General features: G+C 44.6%; 1 protein-coding gene across 2 annotated transcripts in view; it reads right to left on the bottom strand.

The window, feature by feature from the left end:
• Positions 1 to 26,817, bottom strand: part of JAK1 (Janus kinase 1) — a 37,420-nt gene extending 10,603 nt beyond the window's left edge. Inside the window, exons 1-11 of one of the 2 annotated variants that reach the window (XM_053470015.1) lie at positions 26,737 to 26,817; positions 22,943 to 22,996; positions 8,023 to 8,218; positions 7,003 to 7,126; positions 5,006 to 5,159; positions 4,454 to 4,617; positions 3,720 to 4,062; positions 2,447 to 2,626; positions 2,193 to 2,350; positions 1,802 to 1,925; positions 1,298 to 1,487 (exon numbers count right to left, since the gene is read on the bottom strand). In XM_053470015.1, coding sequence (XP_053325990.1) covers positions 1,298 to 1,487; positions 1,802 to 1,925; positions 2,193 to 2,350; positions 2,447 to 2,626; positions 3,720 to 4,062; positions 4,454 to 4,617; positions 5,006 to 5,159; positions 7,003 to 7,126; positions 8,023 to 8,188 — 1,603 coding nt within the window. In that variant the 5' untranslated portion in view covers positions 8,189 to 8,218; positions 22,943 to 22,996; positions 26,737 to 26,817. The remainder of the gene's footprint in view (positions 1 to 1,297; positions 1,488 to 1,801; positions 1,926 to 2,192; positions 2,351 to 2,446; positions 2,627 to 3,719; positions 4,063 to 4,453; positions 4,618 to 5,005; positions 5,160 to 7,002; positions 7,127 to 8,022; positions 8,219 to 22,942; positions 22,997 to 26,736) is intronic. The other variant, XM_053470016.1, reaches the window with a different exon arrangement.
• Positions 26,818 to 27,068: the final 251 nt, after the last annotated feature.

The raw sequence follows: 27,068 nt of genomic DNA on the forward strand, positions 1-27,068 counted from the left end.
AAATAAACCTCCAGAGCAACGGGACTGCTCAATTACTAGTTACTGAGAGGGTGGTGGATACGTGGAACAGTTTCCAGCAGAAGTGGTAGAGGGTAATACAGTGAGGGTATTAAACATGTATGGGATAGACATACGGCTCCTGAATCTAAGACGAGACCAACGACTGATTAAGGTTTTCTTTTGCTTTAGGAGGCGCCATAAAGCAGGACCCCGGATTCTAACATTTTGTGACTTTGGGAGCCTTCTCTTTTTTCGATGTGTTCTGCAAACACAGACAACTTACACCTGCTATTAATTTTAAGCGCATACCAGGGGGCTTTTATGGGGGGAGTTGAATAGAGAGCAATTCTGGTGCAAAGTGATGAAAATGAGCCAATCACCATAGCAACCAACAGAATGTTTCCAAATGTACAACACTGCTTCTATCTTTCAACTTCTGCAAACCTTCTGTTTCTCCTCACCCCATTCCCTTTAGATTGTAAGCTCTTGTTGTCTTTTCCTTACTTATCGATCTCTCAGCCGGTTCTAGTTCTGTCATGGAATCGTGGGTGCTATAGAAATTATTATTATTATTAATAATAATAAACCATCATGACCTTTAGAATAACCGCGTGGAGGCCGTTTAATGGACGATCGGGAGTAAGCTGTATGATAACAGAGCGAGTCGCGCCCCGTCGGCGCTGTGTAAATATTATTGAATATATTTTTAATGAGTCATGCGAGTCTTTCAGCGTTTCGCGTAATACGTGCTGAATAAATCGTACGCGGAGGGTGACCCGCTGAGCGCAGATCCCCGGGACGGACGCCAGGGCTATTTTGGGAGTAGGAATCTTTTCTAATTATGCTTTCGCCAGTCGCCATGGAGATGAGCAAACAGACTTCGGCCGGTTTTTCATAAAAGACAATTGGTCTTTGTTCCCGTTTATGATAATTTGACACGGTACGCATCTTAAAGCCGACAGCCAAGGGGTCTCTGTGTATTTCTGTGATGCCCCCCCTTGCAAACGCATGGGGGGGGCGTTCCGCACAATCTGCCCTCCCCATATGCATTTGCCCCTTACCCACACCACAGCTATCTTCCACCCGGACACATCTACCTGCATGCGACATACTCTCCTCCAGTTCGTCAAATGCTGTGATTGAGGGTCAATTAAGACCCCCGCATACATGCAGGGAAAGCGCTCCTATTGACTTGAACGGGAGTGCTTTCCTGCCACAGATTGGTTGCTTTAAGCAGCCAATCGTTGGCAAGAATCAGCGGACCACAGAGAAGGAGGGCAGCTGCAGCTTCTCTTACCTCTTGGTTTCGGCGGGCAACACCTCTTCAACGTGAAACTGACGTCGTCCGTCTTAAGAACCTGTCCTTTGAGATGTTTCAGCAGATCTTTCAGAGAGGCGAAGGTCTGCTCTAACCCCAGTAAGCAGTACTCGCCACCCTTCACCTCTATCGGAAAGTTTTTGTATTGTTTCAAACTTCTGGGATCCAGCTGGTTGGAAGCAATAATAAGAAAAAGCGGCTTTAACGAAAACGGCTTTTAATTTAGGGTACAAAAAAAAGAGACAGAGTGATGGATAAGTGGAGCAGCCTCCCAGCAGAGGTGGCAGAGGGCAATACAGCGAGGGTATTAAACATGCACGGGATAGACATACGGCTCCTGAATCTAAGACGAGACCAAAGACTGATTAAGGATTGAGTCTTTACAGCAGGAGAAACGGGCGACTAGACGGGGGCCGAATGGGGCCTATCTGCCGGCAGACTCTAGATTTCCAGCCGGTCTCACAGAAAGTTTGCGGAAATTACCTGTTGTGTTTTGGAGCAGGCGACGGTCATGAGGATATGGTTGAAGTCAGTGCAGCTCCATCGCAGCACAAACATCCCCTCTTCATTCCCTTCCTGCCGTATCTTACTCACGGCATACTCTGTGCTGAAAGCGGCAATAAAATTGATAAAAAGTAACCGTACGCGGAATCCACGCAGCAGAAACCTGCAGTAAATCGGTGCAGCGTCTACGCTAAGAAATAGTTCTACAAAGTTGGACTATCCGATAAAAAAGCAGTACATTAATTAGAAGATAAATAGATGATACGTGTGTATATTTATATAACATGTCACGAAACATTCTAACGGTTCAGGGTTACAATCTGCGATGTACATTGGTCACCAAGGTGCTCCGTTTTACCCCCAGACTCACCATATGGGCCCATGGCACCCGTTCTTTATGTTGTGTACGATCATCGGTGGGGCAACGTCGTTGCACAGGTAGTGATGGGCGTCCGCCGTGAGCCGGAAGTATCCGTCTACCAAAGCGGCGAAGGACAGAGCCTGCTCGGCGGAGGAGAGCTTCAGCTCCTGCGACAAAACAGACAAACCGTGTGTCACGTCTCTCTACATCCGTGTAACATACACACGCGCGGAACTCTCGGCCCGCTCGGGTAAATACGTTACCATGATGTTGTTGTCCTGGCTGTTAATGACAACGGTGTCTTCCTTGATAACCACGTGCGTTATTTCGGGAAAGTAGGAGAAGCTGTTCCACTCGTCCTTTTTCAATTTTCCATCCTGCCTTCTGTTTTTATTTTCTCCTTTCTTCCTTTTTAATTTCCTCTCTCTTTCCACTTGAAGGCACTAAAAAAAAAAAAAAAAAAAAAAAAAAAAAAGTGTTTTAAAACCTGCAGCTGGTTACCCATCACATTAGCTCTCTTTACATTTAAATCATATAGATGTATGTATAGCATGGATGTATCGGCCAGAAATGCAATACTGACACCTGGGCTAACATTCCTGGCCTTGACTACTCTGACTGCAGGTGGCATCCGTTAGTAGGCCAAACAACAGGAACATAGAATCTTCCGGCACATCGGCCCCCCCGTCAGCCCCGTCTAGTCGCCCATTTCTCCCGCTGTAAAGACTCCAACCTTAATCAGTCGTTGGTCTCGTCTTAGATTCAGGAGCCGTATGCCTACCTCATTCCCTCTCTGTATTATTATCACGATTATCTCTACCACTTCTACTGGGAGGCTGTTGCACTTATCCACCACTCTCTCCGTATGTCCATCGGATGCATGTTTAATACCCTCTACCACTTCTGCTGGGAGGCTGTTCCATGAATCCATAACCCTCTCAGTAAAGTAAAACCTCCTTCCATTTCATCTAAGCCTCTGACCCTCTAGTGTTAGATTCTGGTCTCTTGTTCTAACATTTTACCTCCTTCGGGATAAACTTCCCTCCTTTACCTTGTTAAATCCCATTTATGCATTTAAATGTCTCTCTCCCGTCCCTGGTCTTTGAGGTTTTAAAAAAAAAAGTTCTGTGAGTGCTCCCTTCCTTTTCTTATAGAGACTTATGTATCCATACGGGTATTTATGTATCCATACGGATCTCTATCTTATATACATATTTGAGACAGCACACGAAGCAGAGCGTCGTTTGCTAGAATCACTGCTATTCCGGTACAGCTGTTTTTGGACAGATAGCAGGCAGGAGGGACTCGCGTGCACAATGTATAAAATAACAGGATTACAAATGTTTAGAGAAACGTTGCTGGAAAATACTTTTCCCAGCAGCACGAGAGACAAAAAGGGATCCAGACGCCGGCAACCAAGAAAAAAAAAACAAAAAAAAAAGAAGCCGTCGAGTTATTTCTATGAAACACGATTCATCTAAACACTCAGTTTACACCGGGATCCGAGCCGAACCGTTCCTATAAACGACAACTCACAGTGGGTTTCTTCCTCCACTGTATGCCGGAGTTTCCGGTCACCATGACCTCAAACAGCGGCAGGATCTCCTCGCCGGCCCCGGCGCTGCCGTTCTGCTCTTTTTCTGAAGAAACCTTGAGGGATTTGGTCTCAAAGATCTCTGCTCCGTAGTTTTTCGTTAGCGTCTCCAGCGTGGAAAGGTACTTGACCTTCAGGTCGTGCGGCGAGACAGAACTGTCGCAGATGGTCTTGTTGTTGAATTCTTTCAGAAAGTTTTTGAAAACGTTATTTATTCGAATCCGGGTTAAAAAATTCCTCTGTTTGATGGTTTTATTTAATGTTTCCGGAATATACCTTTTGTAACTGCAAGAGAAAAGAGCAGCAACTACCATTAAAGGGAGAAAGAACTTGCTGTATTTTTCTTTAACTAATAGATTAAAAATATATTTTAATTAATTAATATATTGAGCTTTTTTAGTGTTAGTTTTTGTCCCATAATATAATGTTTTCAGGCGGCTGCATATCAGCCGTTTGTATGATTCTCGCTCTGTTATCTGATCCCCGATCTAATAAACCCCCCGACTCCTTATCATACTGCCTGTGGGGAACAATAGAATGGCTCAGTCTTAATCACCAGCTGGACTCTCTGTCTATGGAAGTCTATGGAGGAACGGACTTCATTAGCATTTCCATAAATATTAACACGCATAACCCGAGTAGTTCTTAGGTGGATTTCATTGCGGCCGCCACTGACCTGATGTCCTTGGGAAGTTCCGGAAGCTGCATTTTCCGTTTGATGGCTAAATGCGATATCGCCAGAACGGCCATTCCCAGGCATTCGTTCTCGATTTCATGAACCTCTTGATCGTTCTTTGGCTCTCGGACGGGTGCTAAACATTTCACCAGCTCGTACTGACCCTACATGAAATCACACGCAATTTAGGAACATTTCCTTACAACCAAAACATATCCTGCAAATATTAGGTACGTCAAATAGGTAGCGATATTCATAACTACATTAATAAAAATATTGTTACAATTATTACTACTACATATATAAATATTATTAACAAGAATAATTAGATGCCAATTAAAAGAGGAGAAACATTGAGGGAAAAATCGAATTCACAGGAAACGCCTAAAAAGGTAGCGGTTGCCATGACAATCGTTGGCATATATACATTTACTTTGTGCTTTTTTAGCCAACCAGTGGGTTTGAAAATATTTAGTTTTCTGGAAATGACTCTGAAATCTATTTCTGATATAAAAAGAGAGAACAGCGGTGCCGGTGTCCTTTGGGCTGTACCTGCGCAAACAGATAGTCCAGCGAACTTCCGTCAAGGAGCGGCGCGCCATCCTGGGTGGTTTTCTTATCGCAATCATCCCTTTGTTTTTTTGGGTAATACCGGAATATAGGTTGCTCGTTTTCATTTGTCCCGTGCCAATTCGTAAAGAGGAATCTTTACAAAAAAAAATAAAGAAAAAAAATGAATCAGTGTTTACTGTAGAATGGATTGGAATTCTGCTGCAACCAATAAATACATATAGATACACAGATATTTACATAAACACACACAGCCATTCAAAAGCTTGGGGTCACTGAGCTGTTTTTGTGGAAAACAAGGAAATTTCTGTCTGTAACATAAAAGGGTTTTTTAACCATCAATTAGCCTTTCAAACTCAAATTTGGATCAGCAAACGCGACATGCCATTGGGACACAGGAGTGATGGGAGTGATAAAGGGCCATTGGAACACAGGAGTGATGGGAGTGATAAAGGGCCATTGGGACACAGGAGTGATGGGAGTGATAAAGGGCCATTGGAACACAGGAGTGATGGGAGTGATAAAGGGCCATTGGGACACAGGAGTGATGGGAGTGATAAAGGGCCATTGGGACACAGGAGTGATGGGAGTGATAAAGGGCCATTGGGACAAGGGAGTGATGGGAGTGATAAAGGGCCATTGGGACAAGGGAGTGGTGGGAGTGATAAAGGGCCATTGGAACACAGGAGTGATGGGAGTGATAAAGGGCCTCTGTACACCTATGAAGAAATCCTATTAAAAATCAGCTACAATAGTCATCTCCAACATTAACCCTGTCTGTGCTGGATTTTTGATCCATTTCATGTTATTTTAATGGACAGAATGTGCTTTTCTTTCAAAACCAAGAACATTTCTAAGTGACCCCAAACTTTTGAACAGTAGTGTTTGCGTAAAAATTGTTTACAAGCAAGACTCTTATGTGCGACTAAAACACAACATGCAAACTCAGAACACAGAAACATTTGCCAAATCTACAGCACTTTGTTTTGATTCTCTGTAGCGACTTCCCAATCCAACCTGCTTTATTCACACTTTTTTTTTTAAACTAATTTTAATTTAAATATGCAAGTAAGAAATTTACAGACAAGGAACATGCATTGTTTATTGGAGTTAGAATGTTAGACTTCGGGCTCATGTAACTCCTCCCCCATTAACTCCTCCCCCCAGCTGCCGCTACTGAAACCAGGAAGCATTCCTATGTACACTTCCTGCACACGCTCAGTAGCCCTCCCAAAATTTGAAAAATAAAATATTAACAAGCTCTTTTTTTTTATAATATGTATTAATATATCAAGAGCAGCGTTTCTGAGTAAAACACTTGTTCACGTGATGAAAGGGCTCCACCATAGCAGCGCTTGCTTCACCGATACTTTAGAATGTACGGGTGTTACAAACTATTTATACTTGGAATACTCCTACCCCACAAGCCACAAGACGTTTAATAACCCTGATAAATGCCTCACCCCCCCCATGGGAAGAGCAAATAACTGCTTCTTTGAAATGCCCAGGACTAAGACAGTGACAGTGTTTATCCAGGGATTAACATTTAAGTGTAAGCCTTGGTGGCAAGGTTATTGCAAAACACGTGTGCAGAATGTATCTCTTGCTCATACATGCGCAGATACCCCTCGCCAATCAGCATTGGTTCGCGTGAGATTTCCAGGGGTCTGCTCATCACGTTAAACGGTTTCCGCTCTAATTGTCGCTGTGCTTTTACTTAACAGTTTAGTCCATCTTCAGTAGCTTCAAACCCGATATAACGATTACAAACGCGGGATTAGCCCAACCTGGGAAAAAAATACCCAGAACGACTATCCTATAGCAAACATATGTATATAGCGCCGTCATGTTCTGCAGGGAGGTACAATAGGGCAGAGGGGACATACCCAACGTCGTATCACGTAACTTGGATTCAGGAAAGGACAGCCCCGCTCAAACCCTCTCCCAATCCTTAAAGAGCAGACAAACCCCGTACAAACCTCACGCGGTAATACAGCTCCAGAGACGTGCTGGAATTTACTTTGAAGACGTGACTCGGGGCGTACCAGACGTTCTCCTTCTCGTTGTACAGGGCAAACAGGTTGTGGCACAAAGGAGATATATCTACAGATCAAAAGTTACACAAAGCATGAGTTGTCCGTCATAAATAAATAAATAAATCAAACACAAATTAAAATCCCCAGCTGCCCTGCGGAGTTTCTATGGAAAGCCTGGGCTAGAGGGACGTCCGTTTGATATCGCAGACTAACCCTGCTGGGTTCATCGTTAAGTTTGGCAACTAGTGGGACAGGCAGCAGAATCACACGTACGCAGCGGGGTTCCTTCAATATATGTTATGCCGGGAGGCAGCCATAAACCGCAGCATGGCTTAGCACATACACTACTGTTCAAAAATAACATAATTGCAAAAGGGTTTTCTAACCATCGATTAACCTTTTACACTTAGATCAGCAAACACAACGTGCCATTGGAACCCAGGAGTGATGGGAGTGATAAAGGGCCATTGGAACCCAGGAGTGATGGGAGTGATAAAGGGCCATTGGAACCCAGGAGTGATGGGAGTGATAAAGGGCCTATGAAGAGAATCCATTAAAAATCAGCCGTTTCCAGCTACAATAATCATTTACAACATTAACCCCGTCTGCGCTGGATTTCTGATCCATTTGATGTTATGTTAATGGGCAAAATCTGCTTTTCTTTCAAAAACAAGGAAATGGCGGTTTATTAGTTCATAGTATTAAAAGAAACCTTTTTATTTTCCTTAATTTATATTATTTTTCAAATGCCTCCACTCAGAGGTAACTTGGGAAGCAACCTCTTCACCACAACGAACATAGGAAGCAACGCAGTAAACGATTAAACGGAACACAGTAGTGAGATGTAAGGAATAACGTCCTAACGCAAACGTAATAATAAGCAGAAGGCGTACATTAAATTGGAATCCTATTACCAGCCGAAAGCTTTTTATTTAATCTGCGAACATAAAGAGTGACGCTTACTGCACGCCAAGGCGGACTCGATGCACAGCTCCTCGGCACTAAACTCGCCATCTAAAAAGCGGATCGGGGCTTTATCCGCTAAATAGAAATTAATCTTCAGCCCTTCCTCAGCGCTCGGATCCACATCAAGCTTCTTGGGATTTCTCATTTTTGCACAAAAAGCCATCTTCAGCAATTTTTCTTAGACATCTAGATCCTGTTAATAATAATAATAATAATAATAATAATAATAGATACAGATCATGAATACGGTGAATAAAAACCATTTAATAAAATAAAACCAATATCCAACTTTTATTTGACTTCCCATCTTGTACAGCTTCTAAGCACTGGACAAAAAAATAAACCCCTAGGTGGAGAATATCAGTTTTCCGCGCATGGTTATAAGACATTCCAAATGCACTTTTTACCCCCAAAATAGTTAGTTCCGCAGCTCGTTTCATATATATATTTATTTAAACTACCAGATTACATACAAAATCTTCCAGTAACGCGGACTATATTACAATCCTTCAGTCCACAAAGGCGAGCGGCACTCGATTTCCGTAAAATAAAGCTATTCTTGTCTAACGATAATATATATAAATATTTATTATCGGTGAAAAGGGCGCTGAGCCCGACACGCTTTAGGGGCTTTCATTGGTTTCATTTCATGGAAGTCGAGCGCCGCTCACCTTGGTGGACTGAATGTTCTGAAGCGGAGCGTCTGGATCCGACCCGACACGTTTGTTTTGGGGAGCGGAGACGCTCCGCGCTAGTGACTGCTCTATATTACAATCCTTCATAAACAGGAAAGGTTCACAGGAAAGAAAACAAAAAAAAATACTTTGACCGTTAGGGGCAGTCTAGAAGCGTACGAGTTTATGTGCTTACGAGAAACAATTAAGATGCTTTCAGCTAGCGCTTGCCAAGATTTCTGTTCCTGTAACAAAAGCTTCCATTCTAGTTCTAAAAAGATACATACGTTTCCAACAATTGCAATGTAAGGAAGTTCTACTTTACTGAGGGGGTGGTGGATAAGTAGAACAGCCTCCCAGCAGAAGTGGTAGAGGGTAATACAGTGAGGGTATTAAACATGCATGGGATAGACATACGGCTCCAACGACTGATTAAGGTTTGAGTCTTTGCAGCAGGAGAAACGGGCAGACTAGACGGGGGCCTGATGGGGCCGATCTGTTGACAGATTCTACTCAATAAACATGGAAGAGGAGCGAAGCGAGGCCCCTCCGGATTTCCCAGGATACGCCGAGCCAAGTATCTGCTCACAAACTTTCACCCGTTTCGTTGTTTCTTTTCCCTTCTTCTGCAGAATAAACTCGAGTGAATGCAATGAATGCGCGGTCGGTCGGGGCGGCCGCCTCTGGGGACTCGCATGACATCCCTGAGCAACTTTGTTTTACGGCCAATAAAGTAACCCTGATGTTTATGTGCAGCGCATTTTAATAGCTACTAATTGAGAAAGCGTTGTGTTAGACGATGGGTTCTTCGTGCAAAGTTGTGCCGTGACCCTGAATTCCGCGTCAGAACACAATGCAGACAACGGGCGACGAGCAGCAGAGAGCGTCGCCTCCAACTGGTTCCTACAGCTTTATAGACTGTTTGGACAACACAGCTTTCAAACATAACATAAGAATAGAATCTGCCGGCAGATCGGCCCCATCCGGCCCCCGTCTAGTCGCCCGTTTCTCCTGCAGTAACGACTCAAACCTTAATCAGTCGCTGGTCTCGTCTTAGATTCAGGAGCCGTATGCCTACCTCATTCCCTCTCTGTATTATTATTATTATTCCCTCTACCACTTCTACTGGGAGGCTGTTGCATTTATCCACCACTCTCTCAGTAACTTAATAATTCCTTCTATTCCATTGCAGCCTCTGACGCTATAGTTTTAGATTCTGGTCTATTTTCTCCTCCTTGGAAATAAACTTCCCTCCAGTACTTAAATCCCTTTACGTATTTAAAGAATTACATTTTACTCCAAATGTGCGAAACCTCACGCAATACGTAGTAATTTAATCCAAGTACAAGTTTGAGTTCGAACTGTATTCAGAGTCAGTAGACGGGGCAGAAAAACAAAGATTTACTGGGACAAAGTTAAAGTGTCAGTAAACCTTTTATAATAACATCTCATAGAAGCCAAAAGTTATCTTAGTTTCCCATTCGAAATTTCAGGATTTCACAAAAAAAAAAACAAAAAAAAAAAAAAACTTTTAAAAGGAAGAGTAAAGGTCTGCGTGTTTGCTTTGATGTTCTCTTCTCATCTATTTATCCCGTTCTCTCTGTGTATTATCTGCCCCGGCCGCTCACCACGTGAGCTCCTTGTGGATTTTTTTCCTGCTTTAGCTCAGGTGCTTGTTATTGTTTGTTGTATCTGTACCGCTTTGTACCAGCTCCGGCGTTGCTCCTGTCTGCCGGGGTCTTCTAGTTCTCTCCTCTCACATGGAGCCAGCCTGTGTTTGGCCCTGGACCCCCCCCCCTCTCGTGCCTATTATTCCGGGACATCTTTTAATGCTTTATTTATAGGATTCCAACCCATTCAAGGTGCCGGAAGTATACTCTGTATTTACTAAAATGAAATGTATCCATAATAAAAGGAAGCATTTTATCTTTTAAATATAAAAATAACCTAAATATTTTTCACTGCAGTCGATAATTGTTTTTAAAAAAGGGAACTCCCAGCAATTTGTTTTATCGCTAGTAACAGATTAAAAATACATTTTCTACAATATTCTGCAGTTTTCTTTTTTTACCCCAGTTTGTAGTTTTTGCCCCATAATATAAAGTTTTCAGGCAGCTGCATATCAGCCGTTTGTATGATTCTCGCTCTGTTATCTGACCCCCGATCTACTAAACCCCCCGACTCCTTATCATACTGCCTGTGGGGAACAAAAGAATGGCTCGGTCTAAATGAACCAGATGGACTCTCTACCTAATGGAAGTCTATGGAGGAACGGACTTCATTAGCATTGCCATAAAGCATCAGCTCAGTGTGGTGCTTGAGCTGGGAAAGTCACATGATGGACAACAATAGCGGCCTCCAGGACTGCAGATGAAGGGACTTTTTTGTCAATGCCACCCGGCATTACGGCGTACAGTGCTTTTAAGGGCGTTAGTCCTTTTTCGGGTGAGGATTTCATGGCATTTATGATGCCATGGTTGCTTCTACAATATAATTTACACTTAGTGGGTTGTTGGGACAGTGCCAACAAAAAACAGGGACTATCGCTCACCCAACCATTGCGTGTCTGTTCTATAAGCCCACATCTTTGGCCTCCCTATAGAAAGACCTTAACCCTTTGGGCCCTGGCATGTATCAGCCAGTTTTGGAGATTTTGTATTTGTCAAACGCCCCATATTTAAAATTCACAGCTCTGTGTACATGTTAACGCTTAATAAAGACCATTAATAAAAATAATAGATCCTACCTATTTAGGCCTATTTATGAGCCTTTACACATTCAGCTTGGTGGCACCCCTAGGTATGAACACCCAAATATCTACAGGTGATCATCTCGTAGCTTAAGAGCTTACAACCGCAGCAGGAACCATCGTATCCGAGACCTGCTGTCATTACCCAGCCTGGGAGCACGTCGGGGAGAGCGCTCCACGCCGCAGTTTATTTATAAATATAGATTAGTAATCAACATTATTTTAGAAAACGATGCTACAAATTGATATTAAACGGCAGATCCGCCGGCAGCGTTCCCCGAAGCAGCTCTATAGATCATTACAACTGATTTTTACAATATGTTTCCTGTAAATTGAATAAGTCAGAGGTTCCAGGCAAAGCATCAATTCCAGGAAAACGCGGACCAACGTTTACAGCCCTCCTCCTAATACCGCATCTAGATTTTTTCTTCATTAATTCCGTTCCTGACAAGTCCTCTTATTTACGGCCCCGTGGCTTCTAAAATAGCCCAACTACAATTAGAATTTAACCCACTGAGAACCAACGGGGTCGGCGGTCCTCAGGATGCCCCCAACGCCCAAGGGGTCAATTTTTTTTTTTAGCAGATGTCTTAATATTTAGGTTTTAAATGGAATGTATTGCGGTTTAAATGAATAAAATGAGTCATTGTAATATTTAATGCTTTTACTGTATAGATTTTATTGAGCTCCGCTGTATTAACGCAAACATAATGAACTTTCTACATATATACTTACGGAAATCATTAACAACTTGGCTGCTTCTTCCAGGCAATTACGAAGCCGGTATAGCGAGCGATCATTTTCATTTAGCAATGAGGTAAGGGGAACAATAAAGCCAATAAAGCCCCAAAAATGATTTCTAATTTATATAACCCCACAGAAAAAAAATAATTATACACACACACACACACACACACCTACGGGTATCGTATGCTTTCATGCACATTGAGCGAGGATCCCGGGGATTTGTAACGCGGTAGCAATGCGGTGACTCATGTACAGGTTACAATGTACCAAACATGCAAATCGTTTGCCAACAGTCATCTGTCCAGCCCAGAGTTTCTGCATGCGAATAGTTAACACAGAAAACAAGGACGGGATGTGTAGCCAAGCTAGTGTTTGACTTAAACGGTCCTTTTGTCAGCTCCAACATACATGAACTATACACCGGGAGTACAGCTCAGACACCGTGAACGTGTGTCCACGCGACAAGCACAAAGTATATAGACGGGGTGCTGGGTCGTATAGCGAGAGGCATTAGTAGAAGGGAGGGGGTAGGGGTTCCGTCACTACAGATCTCTATTCAGACCTCACCTGAAGTATTGGGGGCAGTTCTGGAGACCCCCCCATCTCCAGAAGGATATTGACATCTTGGGGCAGAGTTCAGAGGGGGGGCTCCCAGCATAGAAATTATCAGGAAAGACTAAGGGGTCTTAATATGTATGGCTTGGAGAAGAGAATACATAAAAGGGATTTAACAATTTTCAGGAGAGGGTGGTAGATAAGCGGAACAGCCTCCCTGCTGTGGTAGAGGCTATAGATTTAAACAAGCATGGGGTAGGTATAAGGCTCCTAAGTTTCTATGTAATTCAGATCAGCTCCGGGCCCTAGGGAAACTCGCCGACCTTGGATCCAGGAACGGCACACCGAGATAACGCAGGGTCACGTGACCAAGTTAAACACGCAGACTAAAGAGAAAGGCCCAGGTAATAATAAAATGCTGAAAAGCGGGGGAAGCCCGTATCAGAGCATCTTAAATGACTAACTACGGGAACTCCAAGGACACCTAAGGCTCTTCCTGGAAATCGCACAAACACTCCCTGGGGAATCCCCCCCCATCCATCCCGCCCGGCATCACTCCCGCATTCATCGACTTATTCAGTGCTTTTCCAGGATCCCTCATTTCTCATAACTCTGTCTCCACGCCAGTGTCTGAACCCATCGATACGGAACCCGGCTGATTCTTTACCATACATATTACTTGAAAAGAATCACTTTAACACTTCCGTGACTGTGTGTACTCTATGTGTACTCTATGTGCACTCTATGTGCACTCTATGTGCACTCTATGTGTACTCTATGTGTACTCTATGTGTACTCTATGTAATTGATGGGTAGGTGCCATAGTGCTTCATGCGCACAGCTCTTACAGGACATTTTTGCCCCCCCCCCAAAGTTTTTTTTATTATTTGTTTTTACAATGTGGGCAACTGTATACAAGCAGTTTGTCTGAAACAAGACACTTAAATATGTTATTTGAAGGGGGTCTCTCTCCTCTCGAACCTCTATTGTTGTATTTTGTAGAAATCTGATAACATGTAACATATCTATGAAAGATTAAAACATTTAATTACATAGAAAGCCAGTCTACACGTTTCTCCCACTGTAAAGATTCAAGCCTTAATCGTTGGTCTTGTCTTAGATTCAGGAGCCGTATGCCTACCCCATGCATGCTTAATACCCTCACTGTATTACCCTCTACCACCTCTGCTGGGAGGCTGTTCCACTTATCTACCACCCTCTCAGTAAAGTAAAACATCCTTACATTCTATGATCCTCTAGTTTTAGGTTTTTTATTCTCATGTTGGCAGAAATGGGAGTTCTCTACTCAGCACGTGTAATGGGGGAGATGCTGCTCAGTGCAAAGACGAAGGAAAAATATGTTTGTTACATTAACTTATCTCCAAGCTGCGCTCTCACTGTTGATCAGTAGGTCGTAGCTATGCAAAGATAATGTATCTATTTGCCTTTAATCTTTTTGCCGGAGTGTATATTATATAGAATACGAGGACTATACAGGGATATAACAGGTTATATTATATACTCTCCGGCCGTATAACTAATCCCGTCCTTATAACCCGTTATATCCTGTATATTCCTCATATTATATATTATATACTCTCCGGCCGTATAACTCATTTTATCCCTGTATATTCCTCATATTATATATTATATACTCTCCGGCCGTATAACTAATCCTGTCCTTATAACCCGTTATATCCTGTATATTCCTCATATTATATATTATATACTCTCCCCCCGTATAACTAATCCCGTCCTTATAACCCGTTATATCCTGTATATTCCTCATATTATATATTATATACTCTCCGGCCGTATAACTAATCCCGTCCTTATAACCCGTTATATCCCTGTATATTCCTCATATTATATATTATATACTCTCCGGCCCGTATAACTAATCCCATCCTTATAACCCGTTATATCCTGTATATTCCTCATATTATATATTATATACTCTCCTCCCCTATAACTAATCCCGTCCTTATAACCCGTTATATCCCTGTATATTCCTCATATTATATGTTATATACTCTCCTCCCCTATAACTAATCCCGTCCTTATAACCCGTTATATCCTGTATATTCCTCATATTATATATTATATATTATATACTCTCCTCCCGTATAACTAATCCCGTCCTTATAACCCGTTATATCCTGTATATTCCTCATATTATATATTATATACTCTCCGGCCGTATAACTAATCCCGCCCTTATAACCTGTTATATCCTGTATATTCCTCATATTATATGCCATCCTGCCCATATTTAAAAGGCATCTACTGCATCAGACAGTTCACCCTCTGTAAGTAGCAGATTCCACATTTTTACTGCTCTTACTGTAAAGAGCCTTTTTTTCTGCCTTAGTCGAAAGATTCCTCTCCTCACGGAATGCGCTCTCGTTCTTTGCACGGTCCCATTAATGAACAGATACGCACCCTCAGGAACCGGGCTTCATTATAAATAGTGCTAAAATATGTATATTTTTATTGTCCGATCCGTAATCCTATAAAATCAATTCAAAATAGTAGAAAAATATCAAAGTGTAGAAAAAAATGATATACGCAAATAATACTCCTAGCAGGCAGGGCATTATGAATCGGAAGGTCCCAAGCGCGGCTCACGAAATCATCCTGCAACCAGGCGAACGCCGAACCGCACATAGCGCTTTGTCAGATTAGGTGGCTTTTGATACTGCCCTGCCTGCCAAGAGTATTATTTACATATATTTTTTCTACATTTTGATATTTTTCTGCTATTTTGAGTTGATTTTATGCGATTTCGGATCAGACTAACATCCCTCTTTACAATGGATGCTGACAATCTATTTCTTGTTTCTGTGGTTTGGAGGAACTCATCACCGCCTGGACTTTAATTATACTTTCTAAGGGCAGAGCTCGCCCGTTTCCGGACTGGTTCGTGAACAGATAACCCGAGGGCAGCGGGTTTTATCCCAGAATGCATTTTTACATTTCAGAAAAAACTTCCAAGTTTTCAAAAAAAAAAAAAAAAAAAGCACGCGATGCGGCAAAGATTACAAAATCTGAAAACCCCCGGGTGCCCTCGGAGTCTCGGCTCCCGACTCAGGGGAACTCCGACCAGTTCAGAGAAGTCGTCTTCGCGACTATACAGGAGGACAGTATATATTATATGCGTGCCCTCGATGAACGCAGCGGTGGAATAAATCCAGCGACCGTAATGCAAACAGTCTCGGGGGTTCATTACATCCTTTCTAAATAGCTCCTGAAGACCACTACTCCCATCACTCTGGGCAATAATCTACTTGGTGTAAATTATGTAGTTGGTGGGCTTTGCTCTGAACCTCCACTGCGCTAAAAGGTCTTCCCAGCGCTTATTTCACCTTTTCCTAGGCTTTTTCACTTATTTGCCATGATCTTGGCTCTAAAAATATTACAAAATTAGTAATTAAGACATTAGTAAGAGTGTATTTTTTGCCAAAACCCCGTGCGCCGGTCACGCTGGGAAATGCCGGCCTATTCTGAGAGTTGTTTTTTTAGTTAATTTAAGAAAATGTTCATCAGGAAGAGGAAATGATGTCAGCAACAGATATTATCTGAAAGCACTTCGAGAGGAAACGAGGGGTTACGAGTGTTCATTTGGGATGTCGGATTTTTTTTTTTTTTTTTATGATCCTGCTGCAGAAAACCTTAGTTTAGCGGAACTTAAATCAGAACTTGTTTAGCATATTTATTTCAGTCTCAATAAGCACTTGTTTGCTCAGCTACAGAGCGCCAGGTAAATCTCCCGATATAATTTTATCATTGACACTTAAATATATTAAAAAAAAAAACTATTAAAGGTGCTGTTCCACCTACTCACTTTTTTCAACAAAACGTACAAAATGTTCTGCTTATTTTCCTTCTGCCTACATAATTACCAAGTACCACAAGGGTCGACCTCTGCAATTAAATCCACTCGACCCGGGCATGGAAGCGACCATTCAGCAGCTGATGGTTTCAATCTAACCCCTAAACCGATCCAAACATTTCTATACAATTACTACATTTAGGAAGTTTTACTATTTTCTTCTTACTTTTAGAATTTCATTTCTAAATGACTAACAACCTAGGAATTTTAGCAGCTGCTGTTTCACACACACACTATATTTACTTATATTATAAATGCATTATATATTTTTCAACTTTAAAGTGTAACGCTTTGTATACAGTTTTATTAGCCCAATTATAGGAGGTTAATTAATATGTCTGGGAAAAACAATACCCATGCTATAATTTTAGATTACAGAACATTTCAAGCACATTTTTTTTTTACCCTTAAGTCTTTAGTTCTTTAAATATATGACTGCAGCGGCAAAAGAATTAAAAAAAACAAATAAAAAAAAAACAAAGTATCAATGACAATAAACAGAACGTAACATCAGTCAGTTCCGGATTAACAAAGTTTCACAGTGTTTGATATCGAAACGGATGGGACGTTACTGCCTGATCGACGAGTTACATCCGATTGCTATCTGGATCAGTCAGCCATAAATTAAACAGTAATGGCTACCAGCGTAAGGCTTGAGATAAGAGGAAACATTACTGCTTATCGGATTCCTATAATCAATATGCACCGGTTCCCAAAAACGCAGTCTGTATATGTAACAATATACACTGCCATTCAAAAGTTTGGGGTCACTTAGAAACTTCCTTGTTTGTGAAAGAAAAGCTAATTTTGTCCATTAAAATAACATGAAATGGATCAGAAATCCAGCTGTGACAGGGCCAGGCTAGCAGGCTCATGTGTCATATGAAGTTTAGCCGGGTCATGGAGCACTTTTGTGTCCGGTTCTGTATACCATGACCCGGTAATATATTATATTGTGTTTATTGTGTATTCGGCCCAGAGACTGAATGTGGATTCAGCTCCAGCCTTCAAAGAGACGATCCTATAATCTGGCTGGGGCTCTTAATCAGCCAACACAGCCCTGTCTGCCCCGCCGGCACCCGCACTACAGGGGGGATAACACAAGTGGGGGAACCCATTGTATCCCTTAATCCCCTCACCTGATGCATCCCCTGTATACTGATGGGATTTGTGAGGGGATGTGGCTGATGGGATTGGGGGTTGGGTTCGGTACACATTGCATTGAGATTGTATATAAGTTCTGTGAGTTTGTATTAAAGAGAGTTCTTCTTGGTTGACTACGAATGGTGGTCTGGATGATCCGTGGATAGCTGAGTGCTATCCGTATGAGGGACTGACTGGTGATTCCTCAGCCCTCAAACAGGGGGACCCAGCCTTGGGTACGGAGACCCTGTAACATTGGTGGCAGCGGTGGGATGAATCCCACGACTTGGGTGAAATCCAAACCACCAACTGGGATTGCAGACGAGAGACACCAAGAGAGCTCCTGGAGGCTTGTAGCAAAGGAAAGGCTACTCTGATTGCGGACTGCAGAGAGATGGACCAGCACCAGGATACCCCAGAGGAGAGCCTCGGACTAAGTGCTCTACAAAAGAACATTCTATGGCACTTATCGCTGTACCCAGGAGGGGCTACATCGGAGCAAGTGACGGCGGTGATTAAAATGTGTCACCAGGAACTGAGCCAGAGTGGGTCTGTATCTCCCAGACTAGGGGAACAGAACACCAAAATATTGCACCAGGATATCCAATCCTTCCGAGAACCAGAGGATGAGATAGACCAGGTTACAGCCGAGGTGTGTGAGCTGGAACACCAGCAGAGGCAGTTAGAGTCTGCGCCTGCAGACTGGAGGGATGATTTCTCCCATCCCCACTTTGAAACGTACTGGGCACAATACTGGACAATGTGGGATATACGAGTTCCACTCCTGGGGGAGAACCCGTTGCCGGAGTGGGAAGACGAATTGAGGGGTCTCATATATGCAGAGCTCGACCTCCAGAGCCGCTACCAGGGATTCTCCCAGCAGTTAGAAGGTGAAGACCACAGCGACCCTCTGATGCTGTATAGCCCCGTCGACCCAGGACTGATATATGATGCCTTCCAATTTGACTCGTCCTTCGGAAGCCCCTGCCAGTACCGCAGGGATACAATCTGGGACAACCGTGCAGAAGTCCTGGTTTATGCTATTCCCCCCGAGCTGGAGGCCGTTATGGATCGCCTGGTCCAAGAGGAATGGCAGCTCGAGAGGGACTATAAAGAATTGCTGCGGAGAGTGGAGCTCCAGGAGTTACAAGGAGACTGGAAGCATGATACCACAACTTGCGGGAGTGGGGCCGAGGTCCTCGCCAGCACGAAGAAGCGGAGGAGGAAGCCAAAAGCTCCGACCCAAGTCCTCACCAACAACCCTGGCTGCTCTACCCCGGCAGAAGAAATGACTGTCCCCACCGCCCGAGTAAGTGGCACAATCCCCCTCACCAAACCTCTAGCTATGCCCGTAGAAGCCAGTGCCCCAGACTGTCCCCCTGATTTCCCGAGTGTCCTGGAAGAAGCCCGGGTCACTGCCCCAGAGGTTCCCTATGAAGTCCCCGGTGACCCGGTAGAGGCATGGTTCCCCGACTTAGCGAGGGCGCCAGAGGGGCTGCCGAGTTCCCTGGGTCCTTTCAGTAGCCTGGCACAGGCCCTGGTTCCTACCCCTGTGTTCTCCGAAGTGTTCCCCGTTTCCCTGAGTATCCTGGGAGAAGCCCAGATCCCTTTCCCTATGTATCCCCCTTGTCTCCCTGAGATTACCGCAGAGCTGTTTGGTTCTGCGTGCGCCCCTGAGAATACCTGTGACCTGAGAGAGGTACCGGCTCCTGAACTAGTAAGGACGCCGAAGGGGCTGTGTACTTTCCTAGGTCCTTCCGGTGACCTAATAAAGGCACCAGGTCTAGTCTCCGAAGTGATCCCTGGTTCCCCAAGTGTCCTGGTAGAAGCTCAGGTCACTGTCCCAGAGTGTTCCTCTGACTCTCCCCGTGCCCAGGCAGAGGCACCTATCCCAGAGAGGAAGATCGAGGGTCTGCTTAACCCTCCCGGTGGTCCAGTATTGGCACCTGTCCCTGCCCCGGAGTATTCCCCTGGGTCCCCCGAGTACCCCGCAGAGCTGCTTAGCTCGCCCAATAACCCCGTAAGGACACCCGTTCCTGTCCCAGAGTGTCCCCTAGGTCACTCCAGTGTCCCGGTAGAGGCCTCTCTTACTACCTCTACGTGTTTCCCTGGTTCCCTGAGTGCCCCTAGCCCGATCAGCAGGGCTTTCCTTCCATGCAACCGCCCTGGCCTGGCAGCTGCCCCAGACTCAGTTCCCAAGACTAGGGAGCAAGAGTCTCCAGGTGCTCCTGTTACCCTGGTGAGGGGGATAGCCATGTGCCCCCGGCTGAGCTGGGACCGCCCTCCAATTCACAGAGGACTACTGACTATCTTTTTGGGCAACCAGGGCCCTGGCCCACCTTCTATGGATGCTTCTGACAAAGGGGGCCATGAACTAAGGCCTGCACCTGTGAACTTTGTCCACTCGGACAGCCTGCAGCAGACCCGTGTGGATCTGCCTGGTCTGCCGGACCGTTGGTCAAGGGGGAGATCTGTGACAGGGCCAGGCTAGCAGGCTCATGTGTCATATGAAGTTTAGCCGGGTCATGGAGCACTTTTGTGTCCGGTTCTGTATACCATGACCCGGTAATATATTATATTGTGTTTATTGTGTATTCGGCCCAGAGACTGAATGTGGATTCAGCTCCAGCCTTCAAAGAGACGATCCTATAATCTGGCTGGGGCTCTTAATCAGCCAACACAGCCCTGTCTGCCCCGCCGGCACCCGCACTACAGGGGGGATAACACAGGTGGGGGAACCCATTGTATCCCTTAATCCCCTCACCTGATGCATCCCCTGTATACTGATGGGATTTGTGAGGGGATGTGGCTGATGGGATTGGGGGTTGGGTTCGGTACACATTGCATTGAGATTGTATATAAGTTCTGTGAGTTTGTATTAAAGAGAGTTCTTCTTGGTTGACTACGAATGGTGGTCTGGATGATCCGTGGATAGCTGAGTGCTATCCGTATGAGGGACTGACTGGTGATTCCTCAGCCCTCAAACAGGGGGACCCAGCCTTGGGTACGGAGACCCTGTAACACCAGCGCAGATGGGGTTAATCTTGTAAATGAATTTTATAGCTGGAAACGGCTGATTTTTAATGGAATCTCTTCATAGGCGTACAGAGGCCCTTTATCACTCCCATCACTCCTGGGTTCCAATGGCCCTTTACCACTCCCATCACTCCTGGGTTCCAATGGCCCCTTTATCACTCCTATCACTCCTGGGTTCCAATGGCCCTTTATCACTCCCATCACTCCTGGGTTCCAATGGCCCTTTATCACTCCCATCACTCCTGTGTTCCAATGGCCCTTTATCACTCCCATCACTCCTGGGTTCCAACGGCCCTTTATCACTCCCATCACTCCTGGGTTCCAATGGCACGTTGCGTTCTCTGATCCAAGTTTGAGTTTAAAAGGCTAATTTATGGTTAGATTATGTTACAGACAGAATTTTCCCTGTTTTCCACAAAAACAGCTCAGTGACCCAAAACCTTTGAACTGTTGTGTACATCTAATTAATACATTAACTTAGGAAATGGGAGAGAACATGGGAGAGCAGGCTTATTCAGTAGCACCATAAGATTATAAGCATGGAGGGATGGTGCAATACCTTTAGCAAGCTTCCAGCCCAAAGCCGTCACCCAGTAATTAAAAGTCAGACATCTACCAGCGGAACGAAAACCCTCACAGCCAGAGATACATTTGCCAGTTACTAGGATGAGCCTGCGTTCCATTAAATGCCTAACATGTGTTTATTCATTATAGAGCTGACAGGAGAGTTGCAGTTTCATCTCACAGACTTCACTTTACATATGAAAGGCAACCGGTGAGCTTCTCCTGGAGGAAGAGTTTGGATGGCTCAGGATAACATTTGATAAAGGTCAGCCCTCTGAACTACACATGATGCAGGGCCGACTCTGTCCTACCGCAGAGAAATTAATTAAAAACAACTTGCCACATTAAGGCACCCCGTGAGTTGGGAGTCCTAAGCGTCGCTACACACATCATTAACCATGTAATGCTTAACCAAAAATAAGGGAAGGCCTTCTCATCCAAGTCTGTTCAGGAACCACCAATCAGGTCACAAAACATGAAAATCAGCCATATTTAACAAGATCGAAGACCAAACTTTTAATAAACCCAAAGCCTCCGTCCCAACCACAGAGCAACAGCTTAAAGTGCAGAATCCGCACCTGTTTTTATCGAATTAAGAGATTCAGAGTTCACTGGAGGCTTTCTCCTTCTGCCTGACAATTAAACAGCCCCAATTTAATAAAACATGCTTTACAATTTGTAATGCAGGCAAATCCATTGCTGTAACAACATTAGCCTTTGTCACTGGCTTAAACTTTTACTGAGAGGGTGGTAGGTAAGTGGAATGTCTTCCAGCAGAAGTGGTAGATATTAATACAGTGAGGGTATTAAACATGCATGGGATAGCCATACGGTGCTCCTGAATCTAAGACGAGACCAACGACTGATTAAGGTTTGAATCTTTACAGAAGGAGAAACGGCCAGACCAGACAGTAAGTGACCCGCTGGAGGACCCCAGGTACCAGCACAGGGGGCGCAGTAAATGGGGGTCCTCAAATGAAAGGATTCCTCTGAATGCCGATCGGATCCTTGTTAATGTAACAACCAGCCGAGCGGAGACAACAACGCTTCTGCAACGTTCAGCGGGCAATTTTTTTCAATTTGCTGTCTAGGAATATGCGATATTTAACACGAAAATTACCCAATTCTATTTTGGGCGTTAGTTTCCCTTTAAAGGCCGTAACTCATTCAGAACCAAACACAACTTTAAACGTAGTCAGACACAGCCAGGCAGACACTAGCTTATCGTTGCTTCAAGCAGCCAATCAGGGGCAAAAAAAGCACTTCTATTAAAATAGATAGGAAACATTAAAATTCCCATCAGAACAGAATAAAAAAAGGGACCCCCACAAACATTTAAAGGGACCTCGCATTAGAGTGCATATGATGAGCATGAATAACATCGGGTAACATTGTAGCCGTTATTACTGTATTACTTGCGCAGGGGAGGAAAGGAATCCGGAATAACGTTCCTTCCTATAAAAGCCCCCAACAAACCATTCAGCAGAAACCAACATTTTCCCTCAAATCCAGATATTAACTAAATTTTTTCTCAGAACATAATAAACAGATACTCACCGAATGAACGCAACGCCCGGACTTTTCGTGGTATGCATCCCAGACTGGAGACCCCTGTGTGAAGCATAAAACATTTACTTAATCTTCAGAAACCAGTGAGAAAAACACTTTATCCTCCGTGCGCCCGTTTCACGCCCGGCCACAGAGAGGGGATTCTCCCCAACTACAGAGCGATTTTAAAGCTGCTGTTCCACTTACCTTGGTAAACCTAACACTTCTGCTACCAAACGCAGCATTAGAAATCTACTTTAAGCAGGTAAAATTGTGCCTCATTTAAAGGGAATGTTTGTCATGTGACACAAAAGCAGGAGGCATGTTGTTGCCATGGAAACTGAGGGGGAAAAAAACATTTTTTGTTTCTGTTGTTTTTCAGTGATTCAGCCTTTCATTGGAAGGACTGAACTGCTGAAGTTTGTCTGCTGGGGTTTATTCACTAAACTTCTGGAGAGCTTGAAGGATTGTGCTGGCCCTGCATAATGTATAGTTCAGAGGTAACCAAAAAGTTCCCTCATATATAACAGCTTTATACCACGGGCTGGACTGGCGAGGCTGGGGCCGCCTGATGATGTATGTGGCCACACGCGTGGTACTGTAGGCCAGCGGCAACTGCCCAGTGTGCCAAACCGGGGCTGCTTTATAACCATCTAAGCTATTCTTGGATCCAAAGTTGACCCTTTATAAAGTGAAGCCAATAAGTACCCATCCAGCCCCCTCTTTAAATTAATAAACCCCTCTGTCTAAGTGGAACATCAACTTTAAAGTTTAGGTAAAACAAAGAGTTCTGTGGAAAACAATATGCTGTATACAGTCATAACCCCTAACACTGTATACAGTCATAACCCCTAACACTGTATACAGTCATACAGAATATATAGAATATAGCAAAAAAACGTTTCTATCTAATTTTGTCCCAATAAACTCCCTTTATCTGCAGACCTGGAGCCGCTGTTGCTGTCAGTCATGTGATATTTTGGGTGACTTTTCCGGCTCAAACACCACACTGAGCTGATGCTTTATGGCGATGCAAATGAAGTCCGTTCCTCCATAGACTTTCATTAGTCAGAGAGTCTGTCTGGGTGATTGAGACTGAGCCATTCTATTGCCCCCCCCAGGCAGTATGATAAGGAGTCGGGGTGTTTAGTAGATTGGGGATCAGATAGAGCGAGAACAAATGGCTGATCCGGCATAGGAAGTTGATGTCTGTGGCAATGCGTGGCAGAATTAGCACATCAACGAATCCCATGGGCCAACATATATGGGAAATAAAGAAATCTCCTTTAACTTCCGAGCGAGTGAGAGGTGTGGAGTGTATTAAAAAGCTTCTGAAACCTCAGCCATACAAGACAGTCGGAACAGTTTTGGGCCAGATCGCAATAATGAGATCTCAAGATAAGAGGAGTCACTCACAGGGCTTTCCAAGCTTTTCGCTGTTAATTATTAGCAGCTTGCGTCGCGCATGCTGGGAAACAATTCCCAACACACAAAGCACCATATTAATAGTTTCAGCTGGAGCGCCGTCCGTCGGCAATAAAACGCCACTAAAATAATCACTTTACCTACGCGTTAGCAACAATGGACAGGAAACTCATTACTAGCAGAATGAAGAAATCCGAGTACTTTGTTTCTGTTTTGGTAAACCATCAAACCTCTTCTTTTTTGCCAATAACTTACTATGATTGCAGAGTTGTTCTACTTTACTGAGAGGGTGCTAGATAAGTGGAACAGTCTCCCAGCAGAGGCGGTAGAGGGTAATACAGTAAGGGTATTAAACATGCATGGGATAGACATACGGCTCCTGAATCTAAGACGAGACCCAACGACTGATTAAGGTTTGAGTCTTTACAGCAGGAGAAACGGGAAGAATAGACAGGGGCCGAATGGGGCCGATCTGCCGACAGGTGCCGTCTTTCTAAATGTTACTGCAATTACGCCATTTTTAGGTAATGTCACATTCTACCCTTCGGGGATATGTATAGAAAGGGATTTTCCTGCACTTTGAAAAGTGATCCAATCACTATAGCAACCCATGTTTTAGTCCTGCTTACCAGAACATGGATTGGTTACTATGGCGATAAGACCCCCCTTTCCAAACATCCCAAGAATCATTTTTTATACATAAACCTGTCTTAACTTGAAATTCAGCTACTACAGTAATTTACACGCAAACCCCCCTCATCCCCGGGAGTCCGTATTCTGCACAAACACAAAAAACTCATAAATCTCAACTTCCCATTTTTGAGCAAAAAAAGAAATAAATAAAAAGATGAAACCAGGAAGTAACGGCGGATTAAACAAAAACACCCGGCCGACGACAGATCGAAACGATAACAGCTACCAGCAAACTTATCATAATGCCTCGGGCGGGGGGAGGGGGGCAAAATATTCAGCTATTTTTCCCCAAGCTGATCCAAAAATCACATCAGAGGGAAACAGAGACCCTGCCGGCAGATCGGCCCCGTCCGGCCCCTGTCTAGTCGCCCGTTTCTCCTGCTGTAAAGACTCAAACCTTAATCAGTCGTTGGTCTCGTCTTACGATTCAGGAGCCGTATGTCTATCCCATGCATGTTTAATACCCTCACTGTATTACCCTCTACCACCTCTGCTGGGAGTCTGTTCTGCTCATCTACCACTCATCCGATCTACCACTACCAATCAGTCCTCGGTCTCACCTTATATTCAGGAGCCATTAATGTAGGTAACAAAACAGAAATAAAAGTCCTACATATAAGATCCGTGTCCAAGTACACGCAGTACGGAGGGCAGTCGCGGTTTGTTGTCAGGTGGCAGTTGGGGTTATTATTACAAGTCACATGATTATCCGCCTGTCAGGGCACCTTCCTGTCTGATACTAACCTCATCCTGAGCCTGATGTGCCGCTACCCCGACCGCAACGCCTACACTTCCTGCCGGCACCCAAACACGACAGCCTTCAACACCCCCATCCCCCCAAAAATTACACCACCACCACCTACCCCCCCAAAATAACACCACCTCCTACCCCATGTACCCCAAATACACCTCCTATCCCCTCATCCCCCCAAAAGTACACCACCTACACCCCCAAATGACACCACCTCCTACCCCATGTACCCCCCAAATTATACCACCTACACCCCCAAAATTACACCACCTCCTACCCCATGTAACCCCCAAATAAAACCACCTACCCCCCCCCAAGTTACACCACCTCCTACCCCCATGTACCTCCAATTACACAACTTCCTACCCCCTGTACCCCAATTACACCACCTACCCATCCTACCCCCAAAATTACACCACCATGTACCGCAAAAACAACACTTCCTACCTGCTATTTTAAGCCCAAAACACCTCCTACCCCCCCATGTACCCTTCTTCTTACTATTACCCTGTCTCACCTCTGCAACCCATTATCTACCCTCACAAAAATGCCACCCCATTATCCCCTCCCTCCTTCCCCCATGCCACACTGTTTCTCTTCCTCTTATTGCCCCCTATGTGCGACCTGTCACTTCATAGCAATTCTTATTACCCCGTGTGCCGGTTACTCACCTTTACACCCCTTTGTACCCACTTACCCCAATTACCCTCACCCCTATTCCCAAGTACCACCAAACTCCCCCCCATGCACTTCTTCACACCCCCTCCTTCCGCTGTCAGACGTCTCTTCTTCCTCACATCGTGCCCACGCGCCTTCTCTCTCTCCCGGAGTAAGCCTCTGACTGAAGCTTTTGCCCCCTGTCACCCTCTCTGCCGTGGCTCCTGCCCGCCCCCCGGCTGCCCTCACCGTGCCCCCGTTCCCCGGCTGCCCTCACCGTGCCCGATTCTTCCGCTCCTCTACTGCGAACTTCTCTCGGGTCGTGTCGGAGGCGCGCATCTGCTTCTTTCTTTTCCCCCGCCCCCTCAGTTAAGCAGACACGCGCTTTATCAGACCCGCCCCTTCTAATACACTTTGTCCTCGCGATTTCCAGTCAACAGGGGGGGGGGCAAGAACCTGATGACGCCATTTGACTGATAGCCCTAATTCACAGTACTCTGCTGGGGCGGAGCTGGATGGCTCCTCCTCTTAAGGTGGAATGGTGTTGTATGCAGTAGGCGAAAGGGGCACGATTACACAGGAAGCCTCTGGCGTGCAAGGTTACCATTA

Source organism: Spea bombifrons, chromosome 6 (assembly GCF_027358695.1).
Source record: "Spea bombifrons isolate aSpeBom1 chromosome 6, aSpeBom1.2.pri, whole genome shotgun sequence".
NCBI classification, from domain to species: Eukaryota; Metazoa; Chordata; class Amphibia; order Anura; family Pelobatidae; genus Spea; species Spea bombifrons.